Below are 27,110 nucleotides of genomic sequence, written 5' to 3'. Positions count from 1 at the left end.
GTTGGTGGTGGTGTCCAGGCTCAGCCCTCGGTGGCAGGGGGGGCTGGCCTGGCACCAGGTAAAGTTGGTACAGCCAGGGCCGCACCTCCGGCGGCGAGTGCTGGGGCTTCTGGACCCCCCACGTACGGATCCGCTAAGTCTGGATCGCTAGTGGGGGTCCAGAAGTCTAGGAAGGGTGAGCAAAAAATCAAACAACAACTGAAGCGGTGCAGGGAGCTGGTCGCTCCCATGGCGGCGCCCGTGGAAAGAGCGGGGTCTCCGGCACGTCGACCGAAAAGGGGGTCCGTGCGGGGGGCTCCGCCGCCACTGGGCGACGAGGGGGAGTGGCCGGCCCTGCCCGTGGCAAGTGGTGGGCATAGAGTGGCGGCGGTGGTCTGCGAGGGGGGCGGGGCCTCCCCGAGTGATGCCCGGCCTGCAAAGGCTGTGGCATGCGGGGGGGGCGTGTCCTCTTCGGCCGCTGTCCCACTCGCTACGTCCGCGTCACCTGGGGGGGCGTGGCCTCGCAAGGGGTCACTGCTCTGCCCGTGGTGGCCGTGACTGGCAGGGGGGCATGGCCACGGCAGGCCCGCTGCCCTCTGTCCCACCCACCCTCCCAAGCAGTGCAAGCAAGCTGCCCCCAAAAGCTGGTGGGGGGTTGTCGGGGTCCCCAGCCCACCTACCTTCATCTGAGGGTGCGGGGACTCTGGCGCCCCCTGGCAAGCCGGCAGAGGGAGTGAAGAAGGATGCAGGGCAGGGAGCTGTGCCAGAGGCCGTCCCTGCCCAGAGCAAGGAAAACAAAAGAAACTCTGAAAAAGAAAAAAAAATGGTGCTGGAGAAACCAAGAGCTGCTGCTGCTCCCAGGCACAGCCAGGGAAATGTGCAGTATGTCATCAGCGCTGAGGCACTTAAAGGGGCAGCAGCACTCTTGGCCAGTAAAGGCTATCATGGAGCACCTGGCCAGCTAGGGCCCCCAGCAGGTGGGAGGGAAAATTGCGGCAAAGGAACTGTTAATGCTGATGTAAATAAAAATGTAAATATAAATAAAATTGGTGCTGAGGAGTATGAGGAGTGCGTGAGTGAATGTGAGAGCGGGGTGACTGATATTTTTGAGGAGTTGTTTGTGGACGTGAATGGGGATGTGAGTGACATGGATGAGGGAGTGAATGTGGCTGAAAGTGCTGGAGTGAATGCTGGGGTGAGTGGGAATAATAGAGTGAATGGGAGAGTGAGTGGGAGGACGAATGGGGGTGCAGGCACAAGTGGTGGTGGGAGGGCTGGCCCATCTGCCCCCCCGGCCGCGAGACCCCAACGTAACTATGCGGGGGCCGCGGCTGGGGGTCAGGGTGGTCCTGGGGGGGTCTCCTCGCCTCCAGGTTCCAGGGACGGCGCTTTGCACCACAGTTTCCTGGAGGCCCTTAAAAGGGGAGAAAGGTCGGTAACAGTAGAGGGGAGGACAGTGGACCTGTCTTTCTGGATAGAGAGACACGGCCTTGCTGCCTTCCAAAATCAAAGGGAGGGAGGGACTGTTTGGTCTCTCCCCACAGCCGGGCAGGGGCCGCCAAGAAGGAATGTGGTCCGTCTTAGGTGGGGGGGCAATGAAGCTTGTCCACCCAGGAGCAACGTGGTAGAGCTCCTCCTAAAGATGGGCTTCGGGTCGAATGACATCTTTGCCCTGATACATCCTTCGGCGTCCCGCTTCTTTGATGTCAGTTTCGTGCGGCCAGAGGGGCTTGAGCTCTTCTGGTCGAACTACGAGCTGGTGCGAGAAGAGCCCGGATGGCGAGACTTCGTTGCGCAAGCGGTGTCTCGCCAAAATGCCGTCAAGCGAGTGACCGTGGTGACTTGTAACGAGTCGCTCGCAGGCATGGACATAATGACGTGGCTTTCTCGTTACGGGGAAGTCACCGAGGTCCCAAAAAAGAACAGGGACGAATTTGGCATCTGGTCGGGGGGCTGGACCTTCATGGTAAAGCTGAAGTTTTCCGGCGGCACGGTGACCCACATCCCTTCTTCGGCGTTCTTGGGGAGGGACAGGATCCTGGTCTTCTACCAGGGGCAACCGAAGGTCTGCCACAAGTGCGGCGACCCCACCCACTTCAGCGCCAGCTGCAAGGTGCAGAAGTGTGCGTTGTGTGGTGGGGTAGGCCACCTGGCCGCCTTGTGCAAAGACATTCGGTGCCACCTGTGTGGTGACCTAGGTCACCCGCTCAGCCGCTGCCCTCGCTCTTTCTCCAATACCGCTGCAGGCCCGGTGGGGGAAGACCGTGAGGGGGCAACCTCTGGCGGTGCTTCTGCCGTGGCAGGTGGTGGCGGAGGGGGAAGGGCTGAGGGGCCGGTGAGGAAGGGCAATGCTAAGGCAAGGGGCCCCGCTTATGAGCGGAGGCAAGAAAAACGCCATGGAGGCAAGGGGCACGTGGAGCCTCAGGAAACTGGGGTGATGCCTGCCCCTCCCTCTAGGCCCGTGGCAAAAGCCTCTGAGGCCCTGGGGGAGAGTGCGGTGAGGAGATCAGGAGGATGGAGAGAGAGGAGAAAGCGGCTGACTCAGACGACTCCTCTCGTTATGAAAGTGTCGACGAGGATGTCAGGGGGCAGCCTACAGCATCAGGTGGCAAAAACAAGCGTGCCAACCGTAAATCGGGAGGGAAGAGGGCTGACAAGTCTTCAAAGTCCCCCCCGCCCCCGACCACAAGAGTGCATACGGAAGGGCCCGCTGACCCCCCTCTGATCAGACTCTCCAACCGGTTCAGCGCCCTCGGAGGTTCAGATGATGATCCGCAAGATGAGGGTGCTGGGCCGGGGGTAACACCGGAGGGTCCTTCGGGGGATGGTGGAGTCCGTCCCTCAGGGGGCACTGTTCCTCCTGAGGGGGGGACAGGCCTGGAACCCGGGGGCGAGGACACTGGGGGGGAGGGATGGACACGTCGGGGGCTTCCCTAAAAAGGAAGGTGTCTGACCCCTCCCCAGGAGGAGGTGATAGCGGGGCAGGGAAGAAACTGGCCATCCAACTCGATCACCCATGATGGCTGAACTCGCCCCGTTGACGCTGGCGTCCATTAATGTCGCCAGCATTAAGTCAGATGCGGCTCGCTTCACGGCCTTTGGTTTTTTCTCCCGGATTGAGGCAGAAATTTTATTTTTGCAAGAGACCAGACTAACGGACATGGGGGCCATCTTTAAAGCACGGAGGGAGTGGAGGTGTGGGCCGTCATACTGGTCTCTTGCAGCTGAGCCGTATAGCGGGGTGGCAGTCCTTTTTAAGACTGCAGATGTTGAATGCCGACGGGTTACTGAGTTGGAAATGGGGAGGTGCCTGATCCTAGATGTCTTCATGAGGGGACAAGAGCTCCGGCTCATTAATATCTACGGCCCACAGTCCAAGTGGGACCGTAAATGTCTCTTCCTGAGGATCAAGCCCTTTCTTTTTACGAGCCGACAGGTGGTCTTCGGTGGGGACTTCAACACCGTTACGAGGTCCCGTGACCGGGGGGGTCCCGGAGACCGCCTGGCTTATGACAGCGTCGCGCTTAATAGCATAGCTAGTGAAGCTCGCCTGGTGGATGTCCACATCCGGCACACCCCAGGCCACGGGGGTTTCACCTACCATAGGGGTAGCAGTAGGTCTAGAATAGACAGGTTTTTTTTGAAGGAGGACACCATCTTTTCTGCTGTGTCCGCCGTTGAGGTGGAGTTCTCCGACCACTGTTTAATTTTCTTTTCTCTGAATGTTGCAGAGACTCCTCGGATGGTAAGAGGGCTGTGGAAGCTCAATTCGTCCCTGCTGGAAGAAGCGGAGGTGAGACAATCCTTCGAGGATTTTCTTCAGAGCCAGGTACCGCTGTTGGATCTCTGTAGTAGTAAGTCAGAGTGGTGGGAGATCTTCAAAAAGTGGGTGGCGGGGTTCTTCCGTCAGCTCTCGAACCTCAGAAGTCTGAACAGGCACCGCTTGTATCAGGCTCTGGGGAGGAAACTCGAGCAGCTTGTCTCGACTGGAGGTGACCGTGAGGAAATCTCCAGAGTGAAATCTTTGCTCAAGAGGTGCCAGTATGATAGACACACATCTTTAGTTTTTGAGAGGGACTTCGGGAAGTACCGCTCGCCCGACCCTTAGAGAAACTGTAAGATGTCAGTGAATTGTAAGATGGTGACAGGACTGATCGACAGTACGGGGTCCCTGAACAGATCCAAATCAGGGATCCTGGAGGTGGTCAGATCCTTCTACTCGTGCCTCTTGGAAAAGAAGGATCTGGATCGGGATAGGATGTCGGCTTTCCTGGCTGAAACCGTCCCTGAGCCAGGGGGTGATCCCTCTCTTGGTGTTTTGGCAGAAGAAATTAGGGAGGAGGAAGTGAGACTGGCCATTGATGGGCTTCGGCCCAAGAAATCGCCAGGTCCGGATGGCTTAACATCCGAGTTTTATAAGACTTTTAGGGACTCCTTGGTCCCCCTCTTGACAGGGGTCTTTAATGAGTGTCTATCCTCGGGCACTCTTCCCGACTCAATGAGGAAGTCAGCCCTAATTATTCTGTCAAAGGGTAAAGATCCGTCCCGTATCGAGAATTGGCGTCCCATAGCGCTTCTCGATACGGACCGGAAGGTTCTGGCCAAGGTGCTGTTTAATCGGCTGGTGAAGTTTGCACCCCGGCTCCTTTCGGGGGCCCAGCATTGCTCTGTTCCAGGCCACAGTACTTTTAGTGCTGTGCTCGGTGTCCGGGAGGCAGTGGAGCAGGGTAGGGCAGGCCACTGGAAGGGGTACTTGCTGTCGTTAGACCAAGCGAAAGCCTTTGACCGGGTCAACCATGAGTACCTCTGGTCCGTCCTTTTGAGGTATGGTCTGCCTGGGAGGTTTGTAAAATGGTTAGAGATCTTGTACCAAGGGGCTGAGACTTTTCCGCTGGTGAACGGTTGGTCAGGTCGCCCTTTTGAGGTGGGTTCTGGGGTCCGTCAGGGCTGTCCGCTGAGCCCGCTTTTATACGTGTTCGCGATCGATCCCTTCCTAAGGAGGGTAGATCGTGGACCGTTGGCGGGAGTCGGGATGGACCAGGCGGGCTCTGGGTCCTCTCTGAGGGTGGTGGCGTACGCCGATGATGTTTCCCTTTTCGTGTCCTCGAGGGGGGAGGCAGATTGGGTCATGTCAGAGGTAGTGCGCTACTCGGAGGCATCCGGGTCCATTATCAACCGGGATAAGTGTGAAAGTCTCTGGCTGGGAGGGGGAGATCCTAGTTTTGATCTCCCGGACACCCTTCCAGGGCCCCAGGCCACCGCCGAAATTCTAGGCATCGAATTTGGCCCCGGGGACTACCTCCAGCAAAATTGGGAGGGCAGACTTAAGATCGCTGCCCAAAAGGTGGACCATTGGAAGGGTTGGTCTTTGTCCCTAAGGGAAAGGGTTGCCCTGGCTAAAGGCTTTCTGCTTCCCTTGTTAATTTACCTAGGCAGCGTGTGCATCTTGCCAGAACCTCTCTGGACACGGGTCTATAGCCTGTTCTTCCAGCTGTTATGGGGGAATAGGCTCAACCTAATCAAGAGAGAGGTCACATACCGCACGAGGAGACTAGGTGGGTTGGGTATGGTCAACCCGGTAGTGTTCTTAGTGAACACCTTTCTTAAAGCCAACATTTCCAACCTCTGGCTAGAGAGGGCTCCTCCGTGGGTAGTCTCCTGCAAGGGTTGGCTTCGGCCCTTCTTCCAGGAATGGGAGACAGGAGGGCAAGTGAAGGACCTCCGCACACCTCATGGGCATCTCCCGGCTTATGCTACCCCGGTTCTGAAGGTGATCCGCCGGTGGGGTCTGGGAATGTGGGAAATCAGGACCATGTCGCGGCAATGCCTTGACAGGAGGGTTCTGTTGACCCATTTCCAGAAGCCCCTGGCCCTTAAGGATTGCCCAGGCTGGGATCTGGAGGTGGGGCTCGGGCTTTTAAATTCTAAGCGGATCCCCACAAAGTTTTGGGACTTGACCTGGCGCTGCTTCCACGGGAGGCTGTATGTAAAGGATAACCTGAAGTGCAGGAAATCCGATGATCGGGGTTGTCCCCGTGAGGAGTGTGGCGACGTGCTGGAAAGCATGGAGCACTTCCTGCTTCAGTGTCCCTTTAATACAGAGGTTTACAACAGGGTGGGGGCTTCCATACGTTGGCCGCGGCTGGCGTCCCTCTCCTATGCCGAGTGGGCCTATGGAGCGTTCAGAACTCTGGGTGGCCGAGACCGGGGCACTTTATTCCTAGTCAGTGTAGTGGTTAGGTTCTACATTTGGAATGCACGGTGCTTAGTTTCGACGCGGCAGAAAGCCCTCCCAAGGGAAGAGGTGGTTAGTAACATTCTGGGTGACCTGGTGAAGGTGCGTTCTTTGGAGTTCGAAAGGTTGGGTGTGAGGAGGACCTCTTGGCTTTGGAGGGGCCTTTCCTTTTAAAAACGCACTCTAGGGAGAGCTAGATTTTGTGTGAATGTGGGTAGGGACAGCATAAGGTGGTGTGGGTGGTGAGGGACAGAAGTAGGGGCAGATAGGGACAGGGAGGGACAGGCACTGAGGGACAGATAGAGAGTTAGTTATGATAAGGTAGGTAGAGTAGGGGCAGGTAAGGACAGATAGGGACAGTTTCTTTAGGGACAGAAGTAGGGACAGTCTTAGTTGTTGAGGGACAGGGTGAATGTGTTAGTGAGGGATGGGGCCTCTAGAACTCCTTTTTCCTGGTGGTGGGCTACTGCATGGCACACCTAGATTTTTGTTTTGAGATAGAGAAATAATGGATATTGGGCTTGCAGGCACTGAACTTGGGCCTGTAAGTAAAGGTTTGTGGTGTGGTATTATTCCGTAAAGCAAATGATGTAATGACATTGCATTGTAATATGTATTGTAGTATATGTATTGTAGTATGTGTTATTCTTTTCCGTAGTCAGAGGTGCATGGGGGGCGTCGTGAGGTAGGGAGGGGGGTGAATGGGGGGGGTAAGAGCGGAAAAAAAAAGTAAAAGGACCCTAAACCAAGGGGAAAGTGGCGAATGGATATACCATATACCATGGAAATTATGGAAAATGGACCATTTTTTGAGCACATCGGGGGCAAATGGGTGAGGGTTTTGCTTGTGGGCATAAACTTTCGTGCTCATCAGGCCTAGACGTGATAAGGCCATGGACATTTATGGACCTGTGGTGTGGGTGGTGGGAAAAATAATAAAAAAACAGAAAAAAAAAAAAAAAAAAAAAGGTGTATGTATGTGTATATATATATGTGTGTGTGTGTGTGTGTGTGTGTATATGTATGTATGTATGTATGTATGTATGTATGTATGTATATATATATGTGTGTATTGAGGTGTTAAGCTGGTGTAGGTACTTTTGCCAAAAAAGAATTGGCTAGGTTTATTTAAGGCAGCATGGGCCAAGAATATTATTTTTGTTTTCCTGTATATAGGTATGGGTGGAAGTGTGAATGGGGAGTGAAAGAGTGTGAATGGGGGTGAAAGATTAAAAACGGTTTTTCATTATTTTATGGGAAGAGTTTTCTGTTGGAAAGTTCCTGCTGGGGGTCCCCTAAGCTGGAAAGCTTGGGGACTATAACAAGTTGCGGTTTTGCACAAGCTTCTGTATGTCCTAAGTGTATGATTAATGTGTGTATTTTGGTTTATGTGTTTTCTTTTCTGGAATGTTGTGATGTATTGTTTTTGATATTTTATAATAAAAGAGATACAGGATGTAACTCAGGATCAGTAATGTAATGTATGTACACAGTGACTGCACCAGCAGAATAGTGAGTGCAGCTCTGGGGTATAATATAGGATGTAACTCAGGATCAGTAATGTAGTACACAGTGACTGCACCAGCAGAATAGTGAGTGCAGCTCTGGGGTATAATATAGGATGTAACTCAGGATCAGTAATGTAGTACACAGTGACTGCACCAGCAGAATAGTGAGCGCAGCTCTGGAGTATAATACAGTAGGAAACTCAGGATCAGTAATGTAATGTATGTACACAGTGACTGCACCAGCAGAATAGTGAGTGCAGCTCTGGAGTATAATACAGGATGTAATTCAGGATCAGTAATGTAATGTATGTAGACAGTGAAAGCACCAGCAGAATAGTGAGTGCAGCTCTGGAGTATAATACAGGATGTAACTCAGGATCAGTAATGTAATCTATGTACAGTGACTGCACCAGCAGAATAGTGAGTGCAGCTCTGGAGTATAATACAGGATGTAACTCAGGATCAGTAATGTAATGTATGTACAGTGACTGCACCAGCAGAATAGTGAGTGCAGCTCTGGAGTATAATACAGGATGTAACTCAGGATCAGTAATATAATGTATGTACACACTGACTACACCAGCAGAATAGTGAGTGCAGCTCTGGGGTATAATACAAGATGTAACTCAGGATCAGTAATGTATGTACACAGTGACTGCACCAGCAGAATAGTGAGTGCAGCTCTGGAGTATAATACAGGATGTAACTCAGGATCAGTAATGTAATCTATGTACAGTGACTGCACCAGCAGAATAGTGAGTGCAGCTCTGGAGTATAATACAGGATGTAACTCAGGATCAGTAATGTAATGTATGTACAGTGACTGCACCAGCAGAATAGTGAGTGCAGCTCTGGAGTATAATACAGGATGTAACTCAGGATCAGTAATATAATGTATGTACACACTGACTACACCAGCAGAATAGTGAGTGCAGCTCTGGGGTATAATACAAGATGTAACTCAGGATCAGTAATGTAATGTATGTACACAGTGACTGCACCAGCAGAATAGTGAGTGCAGCTCTGGAGTATAATACAGGATGTAACTCAGGATCAGTAATATAATGTATGTACACACTGACTACACCAGCAGAATAGTGAGTGCAGCTCTGGGGTATAATACAAGATGTAACTCAGGATCAGTAATGTATGTACACAGTGACTGCACCAGCAGAATAGTGAGTGCAGCTCTGGAGTATAATACAGGATGTAACTCAGGATCAGTAATGTAATCTATGTACAGTGACTGCACCAGCAGAATAGTGAGTGCAGCTCTGGAGTATAATACAGGATGTAACTCAGGATCAGTAATGTAATGTATGTACAGTGACTGCACCAGCAGAATAGTGAGTGCAGCTCTGGAGTATAATACAGGATGTAACTCAGGATCAGTAATATAATGTATGTACACACTGACTACACCAGCAGAATAGTGAGTGCAGCTCTGGGGTATAATACAAGATGTAACTCAGGATCAGTAATGTAATGTATGTACACAGTGACTGCACCAGCAGAATAGTGAGTGCAGCTCTGGAGTATAATACAGGATGTAACTCAGGATCAGTAATGTATGTACACTGTGACTTCTCTGATTATGCACATTGTACACAATTTGACATAATTATGTAAACTGGACCTCCACATATAGCTCTAGAGGAGTCGGGTCTGGACATCACCCAAACCATGATCGGTATATATCAGTGCTCTGATTTTCTGTTTGCCTTCTTCCCTGGGTCATCGCATACTGTGTGTTATCTGCAGCATCGATCTCCGTCTCCTCGTGGATCTGACGAGCTGATACTGATGCTTTTGATTGACAACAAGTAAATTGCAGAACAGCTTTTCTGCCAAATCAGCGCGGCCGGGTGAAGGGACAGGAGGGGAGGGAGATCTCGTCTTCTGAGGAACAGCATTTTAGTTTTGGCTTTTCCATAAATGTCATTATCTTCAATCAATCACGTAACATTCCCTTTAATGTTGCTGGAAAGTTCCCTCAAATACCGTAAGCTGATGACGTGGTGTCGCGCTGTAGATACTCCTTGCAATCAGCCATGATTCACAAAGCAGCCTGAAAGCAGAATATGCTGATCTCCTGCGGCGCCACCACAGGAAGAATTACGCATTACACAGATCGGATTTAAATCAATGGACGATCAATGTACTGTGTGGACGCGCCAAATGCTCCGGGGAAGCGGTCAATTCTTTGTAGCCATGCGAAAATTTACCCAATACAGTTTAAGAATGAAGTACTGCCCTTTTTTAAAATATTTGACCTCCCATTGATGAGATATGTTACCTATGATCATGTCATCCATTATAATCTGTAAGAATTAACCCTTTTCATGTGCTATGGCCATAAAAAAACAATAACAAAAACACAAACTAATGATGCCATATAGGTGAAAACATATGCCACAGCTGCTGCAGAATCCCCCAAACCATTCACAGCTGCTGTAGAACCTCTTTTTATGGCTTTGCATAATAATGGAAGTCCCATGAACGGGCACAGTTGGTGCAGCATCTGTCACTGCCCAAAGATGGAGAAAAGCGGCGTCAAATGTGAACAGTGCTCAATTCAAGATTTGGATTTACGCCATTCCTCTCGTAAAACTCTGAATAAATCGCCAATCGGGGTTTATGACACTCATAGTCCATAAAGGCGGCCGGCGCCTCGTCCGTTACTGAGAAGCTCATCGCCTTGTCACCAGTTATACGGACTGGATCAATAGCAATTATACGGCAAGGATAAAATTAAGGACATGTAAAGCAGTAAAGCAAAAGCAGCGCCATATTTCATCTGCTTAACGGAGACGTCACAGAGCGAAAATCAGCAGGGATTATTATTCAAGGACGCCCCAAGATCAGAGAGGCAGCAATATCTTAGCGCCACCACCGCTGGTCACGTATGGCCGACCCCCGGCCTTAGAACACTGGCGACTCCGCGCTAACTTAGAGGGAAGTGTACGAAGCGTCCACAAGGGTCTTTTTCTTCCGCATTCTTGACAATTTTTTAGGTCAGAAAGGCCGAGGTGTTGAAAACGGAGTAATTGAAACAGACATTGATTTTATAGCAAAACATTAGAAAAAATATTACATAAAGGTTGTATATCTCAGCTTGCTGTCAGTGAATGGGAAAATTCTTCTTTACTTTGAGAAGTTGATTTCATTTTTCCCTCCCAGTTACAACCATATAACCAGAGCAGAAAATCCTCTGTGAGATAAATACATCTGCAGCTCAGATCCCATCCTGATAATGACACAATGTATCAATGCAAAGAAAATGTATCCGGGCTGTTTACAAAACACAGGATTCTTTACACTGCATACAGAAGTATGAGGCTAAGTGCACACGTAGCGGAACTCTCGCGGAAGTTATCGCGAGAATTCCGGAATTCCATTCTGCGGGAAAATCACATTTAAAATTCCCGCGATTTTCCCACAGAAAAACTAGCGATTTGCAAGCGTAATTAACTTGCAGAATTGCTAGCGTTTTCCAAGCGATCTATAGCATCGCTTGGAGAACTGATTGACAGGTTGGTCACGCTCGTCATACACAGTGTTTGACGAGTGTGACCAACTTTTTACTACTGAGGCCGCCTATGCAGCCTCAGTAGTAAAAGATAAAATGTAAAAAATAATAAAAAAATTAAAAAAAAATATTGTTATTCTCACCTTCCGGCGTCCCGCGCAGCATTCCCACCTCTCTCCACACTCCCAATCCCAGTAATCGTTTGCGAGAATGACCGCGAGACGTTGCGCTCCCGCGAGATCGCGACATCATCACGGGCATTCTCGCAAACGATTACTGGGATCGGGAGCATGGAGAGAGGCGGGAATGCTGCGCGGGACGCCGGAAGGTGAGAATAACAATATTTTTTTAAATTATTTTTTACATTTCATCTTTTTCTACTGATGCTGCATAGGCGGCCTCAATAGTAAAAAGTTGGTCACACTTGTCAAACACTATGTTTGACGAGTGTGACAACCTGTCAATCAGTTCTCCAAGCGATGCTACAGATCGCTTGGGAAACGCTAGCATTCTGCAAGCCAATTCCGCTTTCAAATCACTAGTTTTTCCGCGGGAATTTAAAATGCGATTTTCCCGCAGAAAGGAATTCCGGAATTCTCGCGGTAACTTCCGCGAAAGTTCTGCTACGTGTGCACATAGCCTCATTCTTCATTTATTTTTTTCAAAGTCCTTTTTCTTTATTAATCTTGCGCCGTTTGCTAACGTTTTTGCGCCAAAATCCTTTGAAATGGCACACGAGGCTCCTGAATTTTGTGCAATATCAAAAATGTTCTTTATAATGGATTTTAATTTTTTTGGGGTGAATTTTTAGTGCAAAAATTTACATGTTCTAAAATGTGCACAAAACATTTCAGGCGGCACATAAAAATCACTCCAGGAGGGACCAGAGTCAAATCTGAGCAAAATATTTAGCAACTGTTTAAAGAGTCGCAACTGCTCAATCACCCGAAAACATCTGGACAACCCGAAACACTGCTCCCAATGACAAACCTAAAAAACAACAACATTAACACATACAAAAATAGAATTAAAAAAGGCACAAATTAGAAAACAGGCAAAAAAAAAGAAAAAAATAAACATCAAAAAGTTGCAGTCCTGAAGCGCAACGTCGAACAGACGCCCAGATCACATCTAAACCCGACTCCATCTCTTATTTATGTTGCTCACTATCAGGACTGGTGGAAACAGCCTTAGATCACAGTAATATCAGCAGCGTCTCCTCGTTCTGCCTCCTGCTATGAGCCGGCGCTGACTAGACAACAGAAAGGATACCCACAGCGCAACACAACTGTAGAGAACCCATTTACCCCGGGGAGCGAGCGCGCTCTGCGTCCCAGCATACCAATGCGCTGCTCAGGATGCAGATTATTCGCACTCAGACACTTGAAAACAAACTTAAAAAGTGCAACAAATGCCCTTCAAGAAATAAATCCGCACGCAGCGGCACGGCTGACGACCTCTACTTCACACGCACCAAACGTCCCCCGAGGCCAATGTTACCTGTAAAAAATTAATAGCTTTACTATCAGATAAGTAGAATAACACAAAAGAGAACAATTGTAGAGTTTCACCTAAAATCTAATATATAATCGTCTAATTCTGTCTGTTTGTAACGGAAATCCCGCGTCGCTGATTGGTCGCGGCCGGCCGGGCGCGACCAATCAGCGTCAGGCGCAGTCCGGCCGCGGATTGGCGCGGAATTCGAACGACGCACGCCATAGTCGGGAGATCTGCGGCGCTAGCTTGCTGCTGATCTCCCGACGGTTGCCACGGATCATCTCCTGCCGCACAGAGGTCAGCGGCAACGCCGCCGGGATCGGGATTGCGGGAGTGTCGCCAAGTGTGACGGTACACTAACACGAGCAGATATATTGAACGAAGCTGCTTCGCTGACTGGTCGCGCCCGGCCGGGCGTGACCAATCAGCGACAGGTGCAGTCCACCCGCAAATTGGCACGGGATTTCAACCACGCTTTTCTGATTGGAATTTAACCCTCACAGCGCGACGTAGTTCACTCATCTTTACTCAACAAGTTCTGTTATCATTGCATTATTCTTAAATCTTCATAAATAAACTACATACATATTCTAGAATACCCAATGCGTTAGAATCGGGCCACCATCTCGTCCTCAATAAAAAAATAACTATATGAGCAAATTAGATTGTCCCATGAACTCATCCTAATGACGTACAAGTGTCACGAAAGTTGCACATTACATTACGGTATATTCTACCCATATACCTGCAGGTCTGCGCAAGATAATGACATTTGGGATTGAAAAGGATTTGACCTAAAATACACTCACTCAGGAATGAAATGCAACGGAAATTACAGATTATTTACTATATTCTTGCACATAGGAGCAGTATTATAGTAGTCATACTCTTGTACATAGGGGGCAGTATTACAGTAGTCATATTCTTGTAAATAGGACCAGTATTATAGTAGTTATATTCTTGTACATAGGAGGCAGTATTATAGTAGTTATATTCTTGTACATAGCGGGCAGTATTATAGTAGTTATATTCTTGTACATAGGGGCAGTATTATAGTAGTTATATTCTTGCACATAGGGGCAGTATTATAGTAGTTATATTCTTGTACATAGGGGCAGTATTATAGTAGTTATATTCTTGTACATAGGAGCAGTATTATAGTAGTTATATTCTTGTACGTAGGGGCAGTATTATAGTAGTTATATTCTTGTACATAGGGGCAGTATTATAGTAGTTATATTCTTGTACATAGGAGCAGTATTATAGTAGTTATATTCTTGTACATAGGAGGCAGTATTATAGTAGTTATATTCTTGTACATAGCGGGCAGTATTATAGTAGTTATATTCTTGTACATAGGGGCAGTATTATAGTACTTATATTCTTGTACATAGGGGAAGTATTATAGTAGTTATATTCTTGTACATAGAGGGCAGTATTATAGTAGTTATATTCTTGTACATAGGGGCAGTATTATAGTAGTTATATTCTTGTACACAGGGGCAGTATTATAGTAGTTATATTCTTGTACACAGGGGCAGTATTATAGTAGTTATATTCTTGTACATAGAGGGCAGTATTATAGTAGTTATATTCTTGTACATAGGGAGCAGTATTACAGTAGCTATATTCTTGTACATAGGGGCAGTATTATAGTAGTTATATTCTTGTACATAGGGGCAGTATTATAGTAGTTATATTCTTGTATATAGGGGCAGTATTATAGTAGTTATATTCTTGTACATAGGGGGCAGTATTATAGTAGTTATATTCTTGTACATAGGGGGCAGTATTATAGTAGTTATATTCTTGTACATAGGGGGCACTATTATAGTAGTTATATTCTTGTACATAGGGGGCACTATTATAGTAGTTATATTCTTGTACATAGGGGGCACTATTATAGTAGTTATATTCTTGTACATAGGGGGCACTATTATAGTAGTTATATTCTTGTACATAGGGGGCAGTATTATAGTAGTTATATTCTTGTACATAGGGGGCACTATTATAGTAGTTATATTCTTGTACATAGGGGCAGTATTATAGTAGCTATATTCTTGCATATAGAGGCAGTATTATAGTAGTTATGTTCTTGTACATAGGGGCAGTATTATAGTAGTTATATTCTTGTACATAGGGGGCAGTATTATAGTAGTTATATTCTTGTATATAGGGGCAGTATTATAGTAGTTATATTCTTGTATATAGGGGCAGTATTATAGTAGTTATATTCTTGTACATAGGGGCAGTATTATAGTAGTTATATTCTTGTATTTAGGAGCAGTATTATAGTAGTTATATTCTTGTACATAGGGGGCTGTATTATAGTAGTTATATTCTTGTACATAGGGGCACTATTATAGTAGTTATATTCTTGTACATAGGGGGACAGTATTATAGTAGTTATATTCTTGTACATAGGGGCAGTATTATAGCAGTCACACACTTTGTTATGGGGGTTATGGGCACCATCAGCACCATAGGCAGTTTCTGATTTATTTTCCATTGGACACATGTAATCCAGGTATGATGATGACCTGCTGGTGATGATCAGTGTCCCCTCAGCCCCTTTCCCAGTCCCGGGGGACATTGTGTATTTTCTTCTCTCACCTCTTACTGATGTTTTATCGGCAGAACATTTTAGCAGAAATTGCAGCACAGATCAATATTAATGTGAACATGAAGATAAGAGCACGGGATTATAATGTGCTCGGCGTCCACATGTTGTGCTGATATTAGCAGTAAAGTAGCAAATGTAATTGCAAGAACTTCTCCGGTAGAGAAGCGAGGTCTCTCCATGGTCCTGATGCATTACACATTAATGCTCCATTAAGCTGCGGCTCTCATGGGATTTGTTGGGATGAGATAACACAGAAGCTTTTGTGACCCAACATTAGTGGAGCTCGCTGATTGTGGTATTGCTGTATTATGACAAGATGTCACTACCACCTTATCCAACCAGTCACTACAACCACAATGGGACTGTCCTCACCGGTTCCTGGGCTTTGCATATTACCCCAATATATGAATATACTAACCCATTTGTCATGATGAAAATCTGCAACAAAATTCTCAGGGGCAAAAAAACACTGCAGATTTTATTGTGGAAATTATGTGGATTGGCTGCAGATTTCACCCTTTGCACTGTGAAGAGTTAATCCACAGAATAAAATTACATATTGCAGGTTTCAAATTCCCACCACTGATCGATTTCCGCTGCACAATTTCACAAATTCTGTAAAATCTCCCCAACAATGTTGGTAATGTTACATGTAGCCGATTTTCTTCACCCAAATGCGCTTTCAAAAATTGGGCTGCGCCCCAGTCCCGTGGGCTGCGCCCCAGTCCCGTGGGCTGCGCCCCAGTCCCGTGGGCTGCGCCTCAGTCTCATGGGCTGCGCCTCAGTCCCATGTAGACTTACCCCACACAAAGTCAGAGATAAAACCAGCATTGTGTTCTCCCCTCCCATATCCCCTGACCATATCTTAAGGGGTAAGTTACTGATCCCAAAAACTAAGCTCCGGAAGCTGGAGCTGTAGGCCACCATCCACTACCTCAGTGTCTTTGTGCTAGACGGGAGAAGGAGCAGCAGGGAAATATCTGACTTTTCAGAGTAAACAGAGGCTTTCCTCCCCCAGAGAGCCCAATAGTAAGTCCAGGGGCGGCTTCTTTATTACCCACAAGCATCAGCTCAGCAGAAATATGCAGGATGTTTACTGCTCAAAGGAAGCAAACAATGTAAGAAAAAGAAGATCTCACTGCTGGCACAATGGAAACAATGTAACAAGTCAGAAGACTCAGAAGTTCTTGGCCTTCGGACCTGGGGGCACAGGATCCCCAATGGGCACCCATCCATGCACAACACAAATAGCAAGGACGCGATAACATGAACTGGCAGAATAGAGACGAAAACAAGGCCGTGCCAGATAAGGAATGAAAAGCCGACTGCTCCGCGCTCTGCTCGCCTGACATCTTCAATTATGCTTGAGAGAACCTCAGCTTTTCCACGTTTTTATAAAGTCGCCTGTAGATGCAACGACTGGAGCTAGGAAACCACTGCACAGTCCTGTTTCTGGTTAAGTTGGGTGATAACTCTGACTGCCAATACAGCTGTGACCAATACAGCACTAAAGAAGCATCCAAGTTTTCTTTCTCCCCCACTCATACACTGTGCACTTATTTCCATGTACTTCAGACTCCCATCTTGATAACTATCTTTCATCCTGCTGGTATATTCCTCCATGCTCTGCTATCAATCCCTGCTGCATCAGCACATCATCACATAAGTGGTACCGGTGTGACTATCCCCTGCTACATAATCTCTTAAATAAGCCAATATATATGTATACAGTCCAGAAGGATGCAGAGATATCTACATTATAATTGTATGACAGGAGCTGTGCAGTCATCATGATCACCTGTGATAAGAGATTCACTATTCTCCCTCTGGAGAACTTCATGGGTACAGTCCATGCAATTGCATCATACAGGAGCTTCTATACAGGGGTTTAGCACTAGGAGAGCTAAAGATCTAACTATAGAGAATGATACAATGAATTTCTAGATAGGGAAATAAAAAAAACAATAAATAGGGGAATTCTAGCTGAGTTATATTTAGTGGGGAACTGGTGATAGGATGAAAAAAATATCGATCTTGGTCTACTTTAGCAGCAGTATGAAGGCAGCGGGTCACTTCATGCAGTATCTAGAGATTGCGCTGTGTTGAGTACAGAAAAGTAGGGTGCGAGACTACTCAGGATAACTCTCTAATCACTAGGAACAAGCAGATCATACACTGTAGATAATATGTATGAGAAACTAACAGAGGAGCGCCACACCCAGCCAGCTCTGTACGGTGAGAAGTAATGAATCGTCTGTCGTCAGCTTACTCCAGTGGCATCATATAGCAGAGGGGCACATCCAGCCTGATTGCAGCCTCCGACCATTCGCTGGCGTCACTCGTGCACTTACAACCCTCGCTATCAGCCATGTTGGCAGCTGACAATGTCTTGTATCAGGTTTATTGCTGATAAAATCCATCACCTCGGGCAAATAGGATTGTTTAGCTTCTGCCAAGATGTGAGAGACAAGAGGAGAAAGTCAGGCGTATCCAGTAACTAATCCTACAACCTGCTCAGAATCTGCTGCAGACACACAGGACTTTCTCCCGCCTGGATTACTGCAACGCTCTATTAATTGGCCTCCCCATCACTCGACTATCCCCTCTCCAGTCCATACTTAATGGAGCAGCCAGGGTCGTCCATCTCGCTAATCGGTACTCGGACACGTCCGCTCTTCGCCATTCCCTACATTGGCTGCCCATTCATTATAGGATCCAATTCAAAATACTTGTTCACACCCACAAAGCTCTCCACAGTGTGGCACTCCCCCTACATCTCCTCCCTCATCTCTATCGGCCTAGCCGATCGCTGTGCTCTGCAAACGACTTTCGACTAACCTCTGCACTAATCCGTACCTCCCACTCCCGACTCTAAGACTTCTCCCGTGCTGCTCCTATCCTCTGGAATGCTCTACCCCAAGAAATTAGGACTAACCACAATTTGCACAGTTTTAGGCGCTCCCTTAAAACACATTTGTTCAGAGCAGCCTATCACGTTCACTAATCAAAGTCATTCTATGTGTAAGTGTCAGTATGTAGCCCATTCACTATCTCCATCCATCCCTCACTCCCTCAAGATGGCTGGACCTTCATTGTAAATACACACCTGTACTCTGTATCTCCCCCACCTCATTGTAGATTGTAAGCTCTCACGAGCAGGGTCGTCCTATTTCGTCTTATTTTGCTTTAATTATTGTATTGTTAACATTGTTACTTATGACTTGTGTTTTGAAACTGTTAAACTGTAGAGCGCTGCGGAATATGTTGGCGCTATATAAATAAAGATTATTATTATTCTCCATGCTTTACCGTCTCTCGGTGCTGTAATCCGAATTCTGCTTAAGCGTTTCTAAATACAAAGTTTAGCATACACTTACAGCAAGCAGAGATCTTGGAAAAGGAGAGGAAATGTTGTTATAGGTGTGAAAATCCCCCTGACTGCTGTCATGCAGCCACACGCGTCCACCTTCAGCCCCCTCCATGTACAGATCTCTAAACCTCCCATTGAAGTCATTATATTATCTGTCTTCAGACAGCTCCCTCTAGTGGTGGCCAGAGGTAGCGTTTTACCAAATAACTTTTCGCCCAAATAAATAACAGCAGGGGATTTGGAGCTAAATACATACATACATACTTAAATACATACATTCACAGTGGGGGAAATAAGTATTTGATCCCTTGCTGATTTTGTAAGTTTAAATAAAAATGACAGACCACAAGGCTGAAACAATGAAAAAAAGTTTTTTATGGTTCCAGCACACGATGTGAAAAAATTAAGAAAAGCCTTTATTTAATCCATAATTAAAAAATGCAATTCCAGTGATGATAAAAGCATGTGTAGGCTTACGCGTTTTGGATCATATTTGACCCTTAATCATAGCAGAACTAAGACACAGAAACAAATCCATTGATTTCTTGCTTATGCAAGCCTTGGGAGATCCCCGCCTCTCTCTTTTGGGACATGCACATAAAAAGCCATTTTGCCCAGCGAGCCCATACCGGGCAGCACCTTTCTGAACCCTGCTCATGAAGGTATTATTCACATGTTCAGGTTTTAAATATATTAGATAGGACTGCTCCGAGAAGGGTATGCCTTGACGTGGCGGAGTGGCTTAGCGTACATTTTTTTGCAAAAAAAAGTATCAACAAAATACCCTGGTTTTGTTAACATCTTTTACTAGCACTTGCTGCTTACTTTTACATATATTTTACAACAGAGTATTTATGCATGTTTGTTATACTGTGTTTTTGTTTCTGTGTCTTTGATTTTGTAAGTTTTCCCACTGACAAAGACATGGACAGTCTATTATTTTAAGGGTAGGTTAAGTTTAACACTGAGATAGAATATAAAAAATAAAATCCAAAGAATCACATTGTATAAATTATATAAATTTATTTGCATTTTGCAGTGAGAAATAAGTATTTGATCCCCTACCAACCATTAATAGTTCTGGCTCCTACAGACCAGATAGACGCTTCTAATCAACTCGTTACCTGCATTAAAGACGCTGTCTTACAATGTCACCTTTACAAAAGACTCCTGTCCACAGACTCAGTCAGACTCTAACCTCTACAATATGGGCAAGACCAAAGAGCTTTATAAGGATGTCAGGGAGACACCATCACATGTTTCTCAACGCAAGCAATGACCAGCCAGGTCTTTCCCCGGGAAGGAACAACCACAGGAAGGGCAGTCTCCAATGAAGGAAACCACCTATGCCAAAACATGGTATCCATCCACAGACAGCTGTTTCCTTCCCGGGGAAAGACCTGGCTGGTCATTGCTTGCGTTGAGAAACATGTGATGGTGTCTCTGCGGCTTCTGTTTTGCATATTTCCCATAAGGGATGGGGGCAGTGCTCTAGAATCACTGCGTTGAGAAACACGTGATGGTGTCTCCGCAGTGTTGGATGTTGATCTCCATGAGTCCATTCATCCTCAATTTCACAGTCTTTTACTAGGCATTGCTCCAACCAGCCAGTTTCCTACTCCACACTGATGAGGGGCAATACCCCGAAACAGCCGTCTGTGGATGGATACCATGTTTTGGCATAGGTGGTTTCCTTCATTGGAGACTGCCCTTCCCGTGGTTGTTCCTTCCCGGAGAAAGACCTGGCTGGTCATTGCTTGCGTTGAGAAACCTGTGATGGTGTCTCCACGGCTTGTGTTTTGCATGTTTTTACATATTTCCCATAAGGGATGGGGGCAGTGCTCTAGAATCACTGCGTTGAGAAACACGTGATGGTGTCTCCGCAGTGTTGGATGTTGATCTCCATGAGTTCATTCATCCTCAATTTCACAGTCTTTTACTAGGCATTGCTCCAACCAGCCAGTTTCCTACTCCACACTGATGAGGGGTAATACCCCGAAACAGCCGTCTGTGGATGGATACCATGTTTTGGCATAGGTGGTTTCCTTCATTGGAGACTGCCCTTCCCGTGGTTGTTCCTTCCCGGGGAAAGACCTGGCTGGTCATTGCTTGCGTTGAGAAACATGTGATGGTGTCTCCACGGCTTGTGTTTTGCATGTTTTTACATATTTCCCATAAGGGATGGGGGCATTGCTCTAGAATCACTGCGTTGAGAAACATGTGATGGTGTCTCCGCAGTGTTGGATGTTGATCTCCATGAGTTCATTCATCCTCAATTTCAGGGACAAGACCATAGACCTGCACAAAGCTGGAATGGGCTACAAAACCATAAGTAAGAGGCTGGGTGAGAAGGAGACAACTGTTGGTGCAATAGTAAGAAAATGGAATTAATACAAAATGACTGTCAATCGACATCGATCTGGGGCACCATGCAAAATCTCATGTCTTGTGGTATCTTTGATCATGAGGAAGGTGAGAGATCAGCCTAAAACTACACAGGAGGAACTTGTTAATGATCTCAAGGCAGATGGGACCACAGTCACCAAGAAAACCATTGGTGACACATTACGCTGTAAAGGTTTAAAATCCTTCAGTGCCCGCAAGGTCCTCCTGCTCAAGAAGGCACATGTGCAGGCCCGTCTGAAGTTTGCCAATGAACACCTGGATGATTCTGTGAGTGATTACTTCACCACATCAATGGGAAAATGGATGGAGCTAATCCTGGCTGACAATCTCTTTAACCTCAGCCAGGACATTAAAAATGGGTCGTGGCTGGATCTTCCAGCAAGACAATGACCCAAAACAAGGCAACAAAGGAGTGTCTCATAAAGAAGCCCATTATGGTCATGGGGTGGCCTAGCCAGTCTCCAGACCTTTATCCCATAGAAAACTGATGGAGGGAGTTGAAGCTCTGAGTTGCCAAGCGACAGCCTCGAAACCTTAATGATTTAGAGATGATCTGCAAAGAGGAGTGGAGCAAAATTCCGCCCGACATGTGCGCAAACCAGGGCTAAACCAGGGCTGTGGAGTCGGTAAGCCAAACCTCCGACTCAGACTCATCAATTTCCATGACTCCGACTACCTCATACATGGCTCATCTTTAAGTTTAAATAAAATGGTAGCATCAGGCACTTAATCATTATTATGATACAATAATCAAGCCATTTAGATAGAACATCAAATATATTTATTGGAATACAACTGTAGAACAAAACACCTTTTGCATATTTACAATTTATTATATATTATGCAGTAAGTGGAAAAAACATTTTTCAACAAAAACGTACAGAATAACATTTGTGCAGTCTATGAATTTGTTCTGAGATCGTATCGCCTCCATCAGCTCCTCCTTCATTGATGACCTCACATCTGACCTAATTATTTTAAGGCTAGATAACAACCTCTCTACAGTAACTTGGGTTGGTGGCAAAGCCGTAACCACATGGGCAACATCTCTAACAATTTCTGGGTGTAGAGGAATTGCCTCGTGCACAGTCAGTTTTGATGAACGATTGAACTCTCCTACTTCTTTGAGAGCAAGTGAAAAATCTTGCTGAAATATGGTCAATCTGTTTTCTGTGGGAGTGAAATCTTTTTCCCTGCGGCAACGCTTTGCCTGCTCCATGTCATCCAAATACTTGTCAAAATCAAATTCCTCATCTGATGACTGATGAAGAAACGGCAACAGCAGCTAAGATATATCTGTGCTACAGTTTATGTTCATGATAAGTAGGGAAGCTCCTCTACAGATAAGGGTACAAAATAACAAACACACAGGGAAGGAATGCCTGCTTTCATTTCAGAACTTCTGGAGTGAACAGGAAAGCAGGATTAAGGTAAGGACTTCATAAAGCATATCTATACTTTCAATAAACTGTGCGTTAATCAATAGTCCAGTATATTTTGTCTCTGTATGATTGATGTTTTAGTTTGTTTTTCCTCTTGGCTCCTGTTTGGAGAAAATATCGTAGATACTCGTGTATAAGTCGAGATTTTCAGCACATTTTTTGTGCTGAAAATGCCCCTTCGGCTTATACATGAGTCATTGTGCAGAAACCAGTGGAGGAGGGGGAGCGGCAGCAGGAGTCGGTGGCTGGGACATCATACTCACCCTCCTGTGCCATCACTGAACATCCCTGCATCCTCTGTTGTCCCAGGGTTGGCAGCTTCTTCCTGTGTTGAGCGGTCACATGGTACCGCTCATTAAAGTAATGAATATGGATGCAACTCCACAGCCCTGGCCAGAAGTACCCTGACTGTCATTAGGCACTGGGATGAGATCCTCAGACCCATTGTCAAACCAGGCGCACTGGGCCATGGGTTTCTTATGATGCATGACAATGCTAGGCCTCGTGGCTTAAGTGTGTCATCAGTTCCTGCATGATGAAGACATTGATGCTATGGACTGGCCTGCCCGTTCAACAGATCAGAATCCAATAGATAACTTCTGGGACATTATGTTTCGCCATATCCACCAATGCCACGTTGCACCACACACTTTCAAGAGATGACTGATGCTTTAAACCAGATCTAGGTGGAGATCCCTCAGAAGAACATCCGCCGTCTCATTAGGAACATGCACAGGCATTGTAGGGAGGTCATACAGGCACGTGGAGGCCACACACACTACTGAGCATCATCTTGTCTTGAGGCATTTCTACTGAAGTTGGATCAGTCTGTAATCTGATTTTCCACATTGATTTTGGGTATCATTCTAAATCCTGACCTACATGGGATATTAATGTTCATTTACGTTGATCATATTTATGTTTTATTGTTCCCAATGCATTGCACTATATAATGAATAAAGACTTGCAACTGGAATATTTCATTCAGTGATATCTAGGATGTGGGAGTTTACTGTTCCGTTTATATTTTTGTATTTTTTGAGCAACATATATAATATATATTATTATATATCTGCCACTACCCAAATGGAGGCGCTCACCCACCATTCCATTTGGCGCTCGTCCTCATGTGTCCACAGCCAGAGCAGCTCCAATCAATACAACAATCTAACCAAGAAAACAGATGATGATTATTCCATGGTACAAGCAGCTAATGACTGGCAGATATCGGCTCGGACCCCCATGACATCGCACGCCGAGAAACATAAATAATTAAGTTGGAGCGTTGCTCCTCAAATACAAAAGAAGGTTGAAAGTCATCAATATATTTACTGGAGACCGGAGTCAGAACCGCAAAAATGCAATTAGAATGGAAAGAGCAACTCTCAGGCTAATTAGCCATTCTTCTAGGATCACCGCGTCCGAGCGGCCATATTCCCACTATATAAATACATAACCGGCCTGGAAAAAAGTTCTGTGATGTGTCTGTCAGAAAGGTTTACTGTCAAGTGTGTTTACAGGCAGAAAAAGGGAAAAATCAATACGAGCAGAGGAGGAAAATCTGCAGAATTCAACAGAATAAACTAAGCAAAAATCAACTACATTACAAATATGACATCTCCAGAATATCCAGGGAAGTAAAGAAAAGCACTAACAATAATATAGATGTTAAATACGTCTATGTAAGGGAAGTGCATTATAGCAGCTATATTCTTGTACATAGGGGCAGTATTATAGTAGTCATATTCTTGTACATAGGGGCAGTATTATAGCAGTTATATTCTTGTACATAGGGGGCAGTATTATAGTAGTTATATTCTTGTACATAGGAGCAGTATTATAGTAGTTATATTCTTGTACATAGGAGGCAGTATTATAGTAGTTATATTCTTGTACATAGGGGCAGTATTATACTAGTTATATTCTTGTACATAGGGGCAGTATTATAGTAGTTATATTCTTGTACATAGGGGCAGTATTATAGTAGTCATATTCTTGTACATAGCGGCAGTATTATAGTAGTTATATTCTTGTACATAGGGGCAGTATTATAGTAGTTATATTCTTGTACATAGGGGGCAGTATTATAGTAGTTATATTCTTGTACATAGGGGGCAGTATTATAGTAGTTATATTCTTGTACATAGGAGCAGTATTATAGTAGTTATATTCTTGTACATAGGGGGCAGTATTATAGTAGATATATTCTTGTACATAGGGGCAGTATTATAGTAGGTATATTCTTGTACATAGGGGGCAGTATTATAGTAGATATATTCTTGTACATAGGAGCAGTATTATAGTAGTTATATTCTTGTACATAGGGGCAGTATTATAGTAGTTATATCCTTGTACATAGGAAGCAGTATTATAGTAGTTATATTCTTGTACATAGGGGGCAGTATTATAGTAGATATATTCTTGTACATAGGGGCAGTATTATAGTAGATATATTCTTGTACATAGGGCCAGTATTATAGTAGTTATATTCTTGTACATAGGGCCAGTATTATAGTAGTTATATTCCTGTACATAGGAGCAGTATTATAGTAGTTATATTCTTGTACATAGGGGCAGTATTATAGTAGTTATATTCTTATGCACAGGAGCAGCAATATAGTAGTTATATTCTTGTACATAGGGGGCAGTATTATAGTAGATATATTCTTGTACATAGGGGCAGTATTATAGTAGATATATTCTTGTACATAGGGCCAGTATTATAGTAGTTATATTCTTGTACATAGGAGCAGTATTATAGTAGTTATATTCTTGTACATAGGGGCAGTATTATAGTAGTTATATTCTTGTACATAGGGGCAGTATTATAGTAGTTATTGTATATAGGGGCCGCATTACAGCCGTTATATACTCCGCAAATTTCTTTTTTTGGTGTTTACAGAATGACAGGACTGAATATTTGCTGCAGATTCCGCTGTAGAGAGTAATGAATTTTTATCTGCGTTGTTAGAACTCTCCGGCTAATGATGCATCGTTCACAATTATACTTCATGACGTAGTTTGAGGATTTTATTCGTATGCCTGTAAATGAAGGGAGATATTTTTGTTTTTGCCTTGAGCCAGAATGCGGGTGGACGAGTGAATTACGACGCACAGACAGGTTATCATAAGTCTGAAACTGGAGGAGATGGGAGAAGAAAGGTCAGGTGAAGGGAAATGACAGGTTTACACCGCGGGTCTCGGGAGGAGATCTGGGTCCTGTTATCCATCACAGTCGCTGAGGCCAAATATTTATGACCCCAACTGCCAGAGGCGGGAGACATATTAGCGGTGCCGTAATTCAGCATCCTATGGCGGTTATATAAAAAGTGACAAAAAGTATCAATATACAAGCAACCACCATAATTCTCTGCTCTGGTTATAGGTGGGTCCTGTCCAGGTGTCAAGTCATGTTGGGGGTTGTAGTATTCCATTTTTGGAGCATGACAGAACGGTTTATGATCGCCATGTTGGGAGTTGTAGTGTTTCATGTGTAATAGTGTAGTAGAACAGATTTGTATGAAGGTAAAGTCCAGTTGTTCTGGTTCAGGCATGTCGGGAGTTGTAGTCTTCAATGCATATTGTGCAATAGTATGTTTTGTATGTTATGGCCAGTAATCAGGTCATGTTGGGAGTTGTAGTTCGTTTACATATGTAGCAAAATAGGATTGTATGAAAGTCAAGTCCAGTCTATAGAACACTACAACCCCCAACATGACCACGATATAAGATCATACTGTTTACTGAGGCCATGTTGTGAGTTGTAGTGTTTGGACTATGTCCAGTCATTGAGTCATATTGGGGGTTGTAGTGTTGTTACGACTAGACTTGACTTTCATACAATCCTATTACACAACATATGTAAAAGACTACAGCTCCCAACAGGATCTGACCACTGGACATGAGCATCATGCAATGCTATTATATATAGAAGACTACAACCCCCAACATGAGGCCTGTACACTGTATAGTAGGATTGGTTCCTGGGTGCCGCACCGTGCGACCCCCTCCTGATTCGGACTCCGTCTCCCGCTCGCACCTCGTCCGCCGCAGTGGAGCTCGTGGTGATGGACCATTAATAATTTAGCTCCGTCTCAGTCTTCACATTTGTAGGTTTCATCGCTGCCGTTTTCTGCTGATTATTTAAATAAATCAGAAATTCTGTTTCTCCATTTAGCGTTGTGATGGGGAGCGTTTATTGGCGTCGGCCATCTGCGCCTCGCAAACTCCTTCTAATGGGGAGAGCCCTTTGATCAATGCTCCAACCTAGACGTCCCGGTTACTCGCGTTTTGCTTTCTCGGCACAGATGATGTAGTGACTCCTTTCTTCTGCTCTTCAAAGTAAAAAAAAAATTGGCTTGTAGCGAGAAGGTAAATGGCGCATCTGTTCACAGAGGAGACGGGAGATCAAAACGCGGTTAGGAAGTATACGGACACTTCAAGGGGAACCGTGGCCCGTATACAAGCGCTGCTTGCCGAGACTAGGGGAAATAAAGCAGTAAGTCGGCATAACTTCTACAA

At 45.5% G+C, this 27,110-nt stretch overlaps 1 protein-coding gene across 4 annotated transcripts in view; it reads right to left on the bottom strand.

Annotated features, from left to right (window-relative positions):
• Positions 1-27,110, bottom strand: part of GALNT18 (polypeptide N-acetylgalactosaminyltransferase 18) — a 253,671-nt gene that overhangs the window by 133,295 nt on the left and 93,266 nt on the right. Inside the window, exon 1 of one of the 4 annotated variants that reach the window (XM_073578384.1) lies at positions 660-885. The exons of the other annotated variants lie outside the window; for them this stretch is intronic. Coding sequence (XP_073434485.1) covers positions 660-870 — 211 coding nt within the window. The 5' untranslated portion in view covers positions 871-885. Of the gene's footprint in view, positions 1-659; positions 886-27,110 lie in introns of those variants that run through there. 4 annotated transcript variants of the gene reach the window in all.

Source organism: Dendrobates tinctorius, unplaced genomic scaffold (genome assembly GCF_039654945.1).
Source record: "Dendrobates tinctorius isolate UK_male_01 unplaced genomic scaffold, ASM3965494v1 ptg000059l, whole genome shotgun sequence".
In the NCBI taxonomy this organism is placed as follows: domain Eukaryota; kingdom Metazoa; phylum Chordata; class Amphibia; order Anura; family Dendrobatidae; genus Dendrobates; species Dendrobates tinctorius.
The sequence above is the reverse complement of the archived record's forward strand: the minus strand, read 5'-3'. Positions and strand labels throughout refer to the sequence as shown.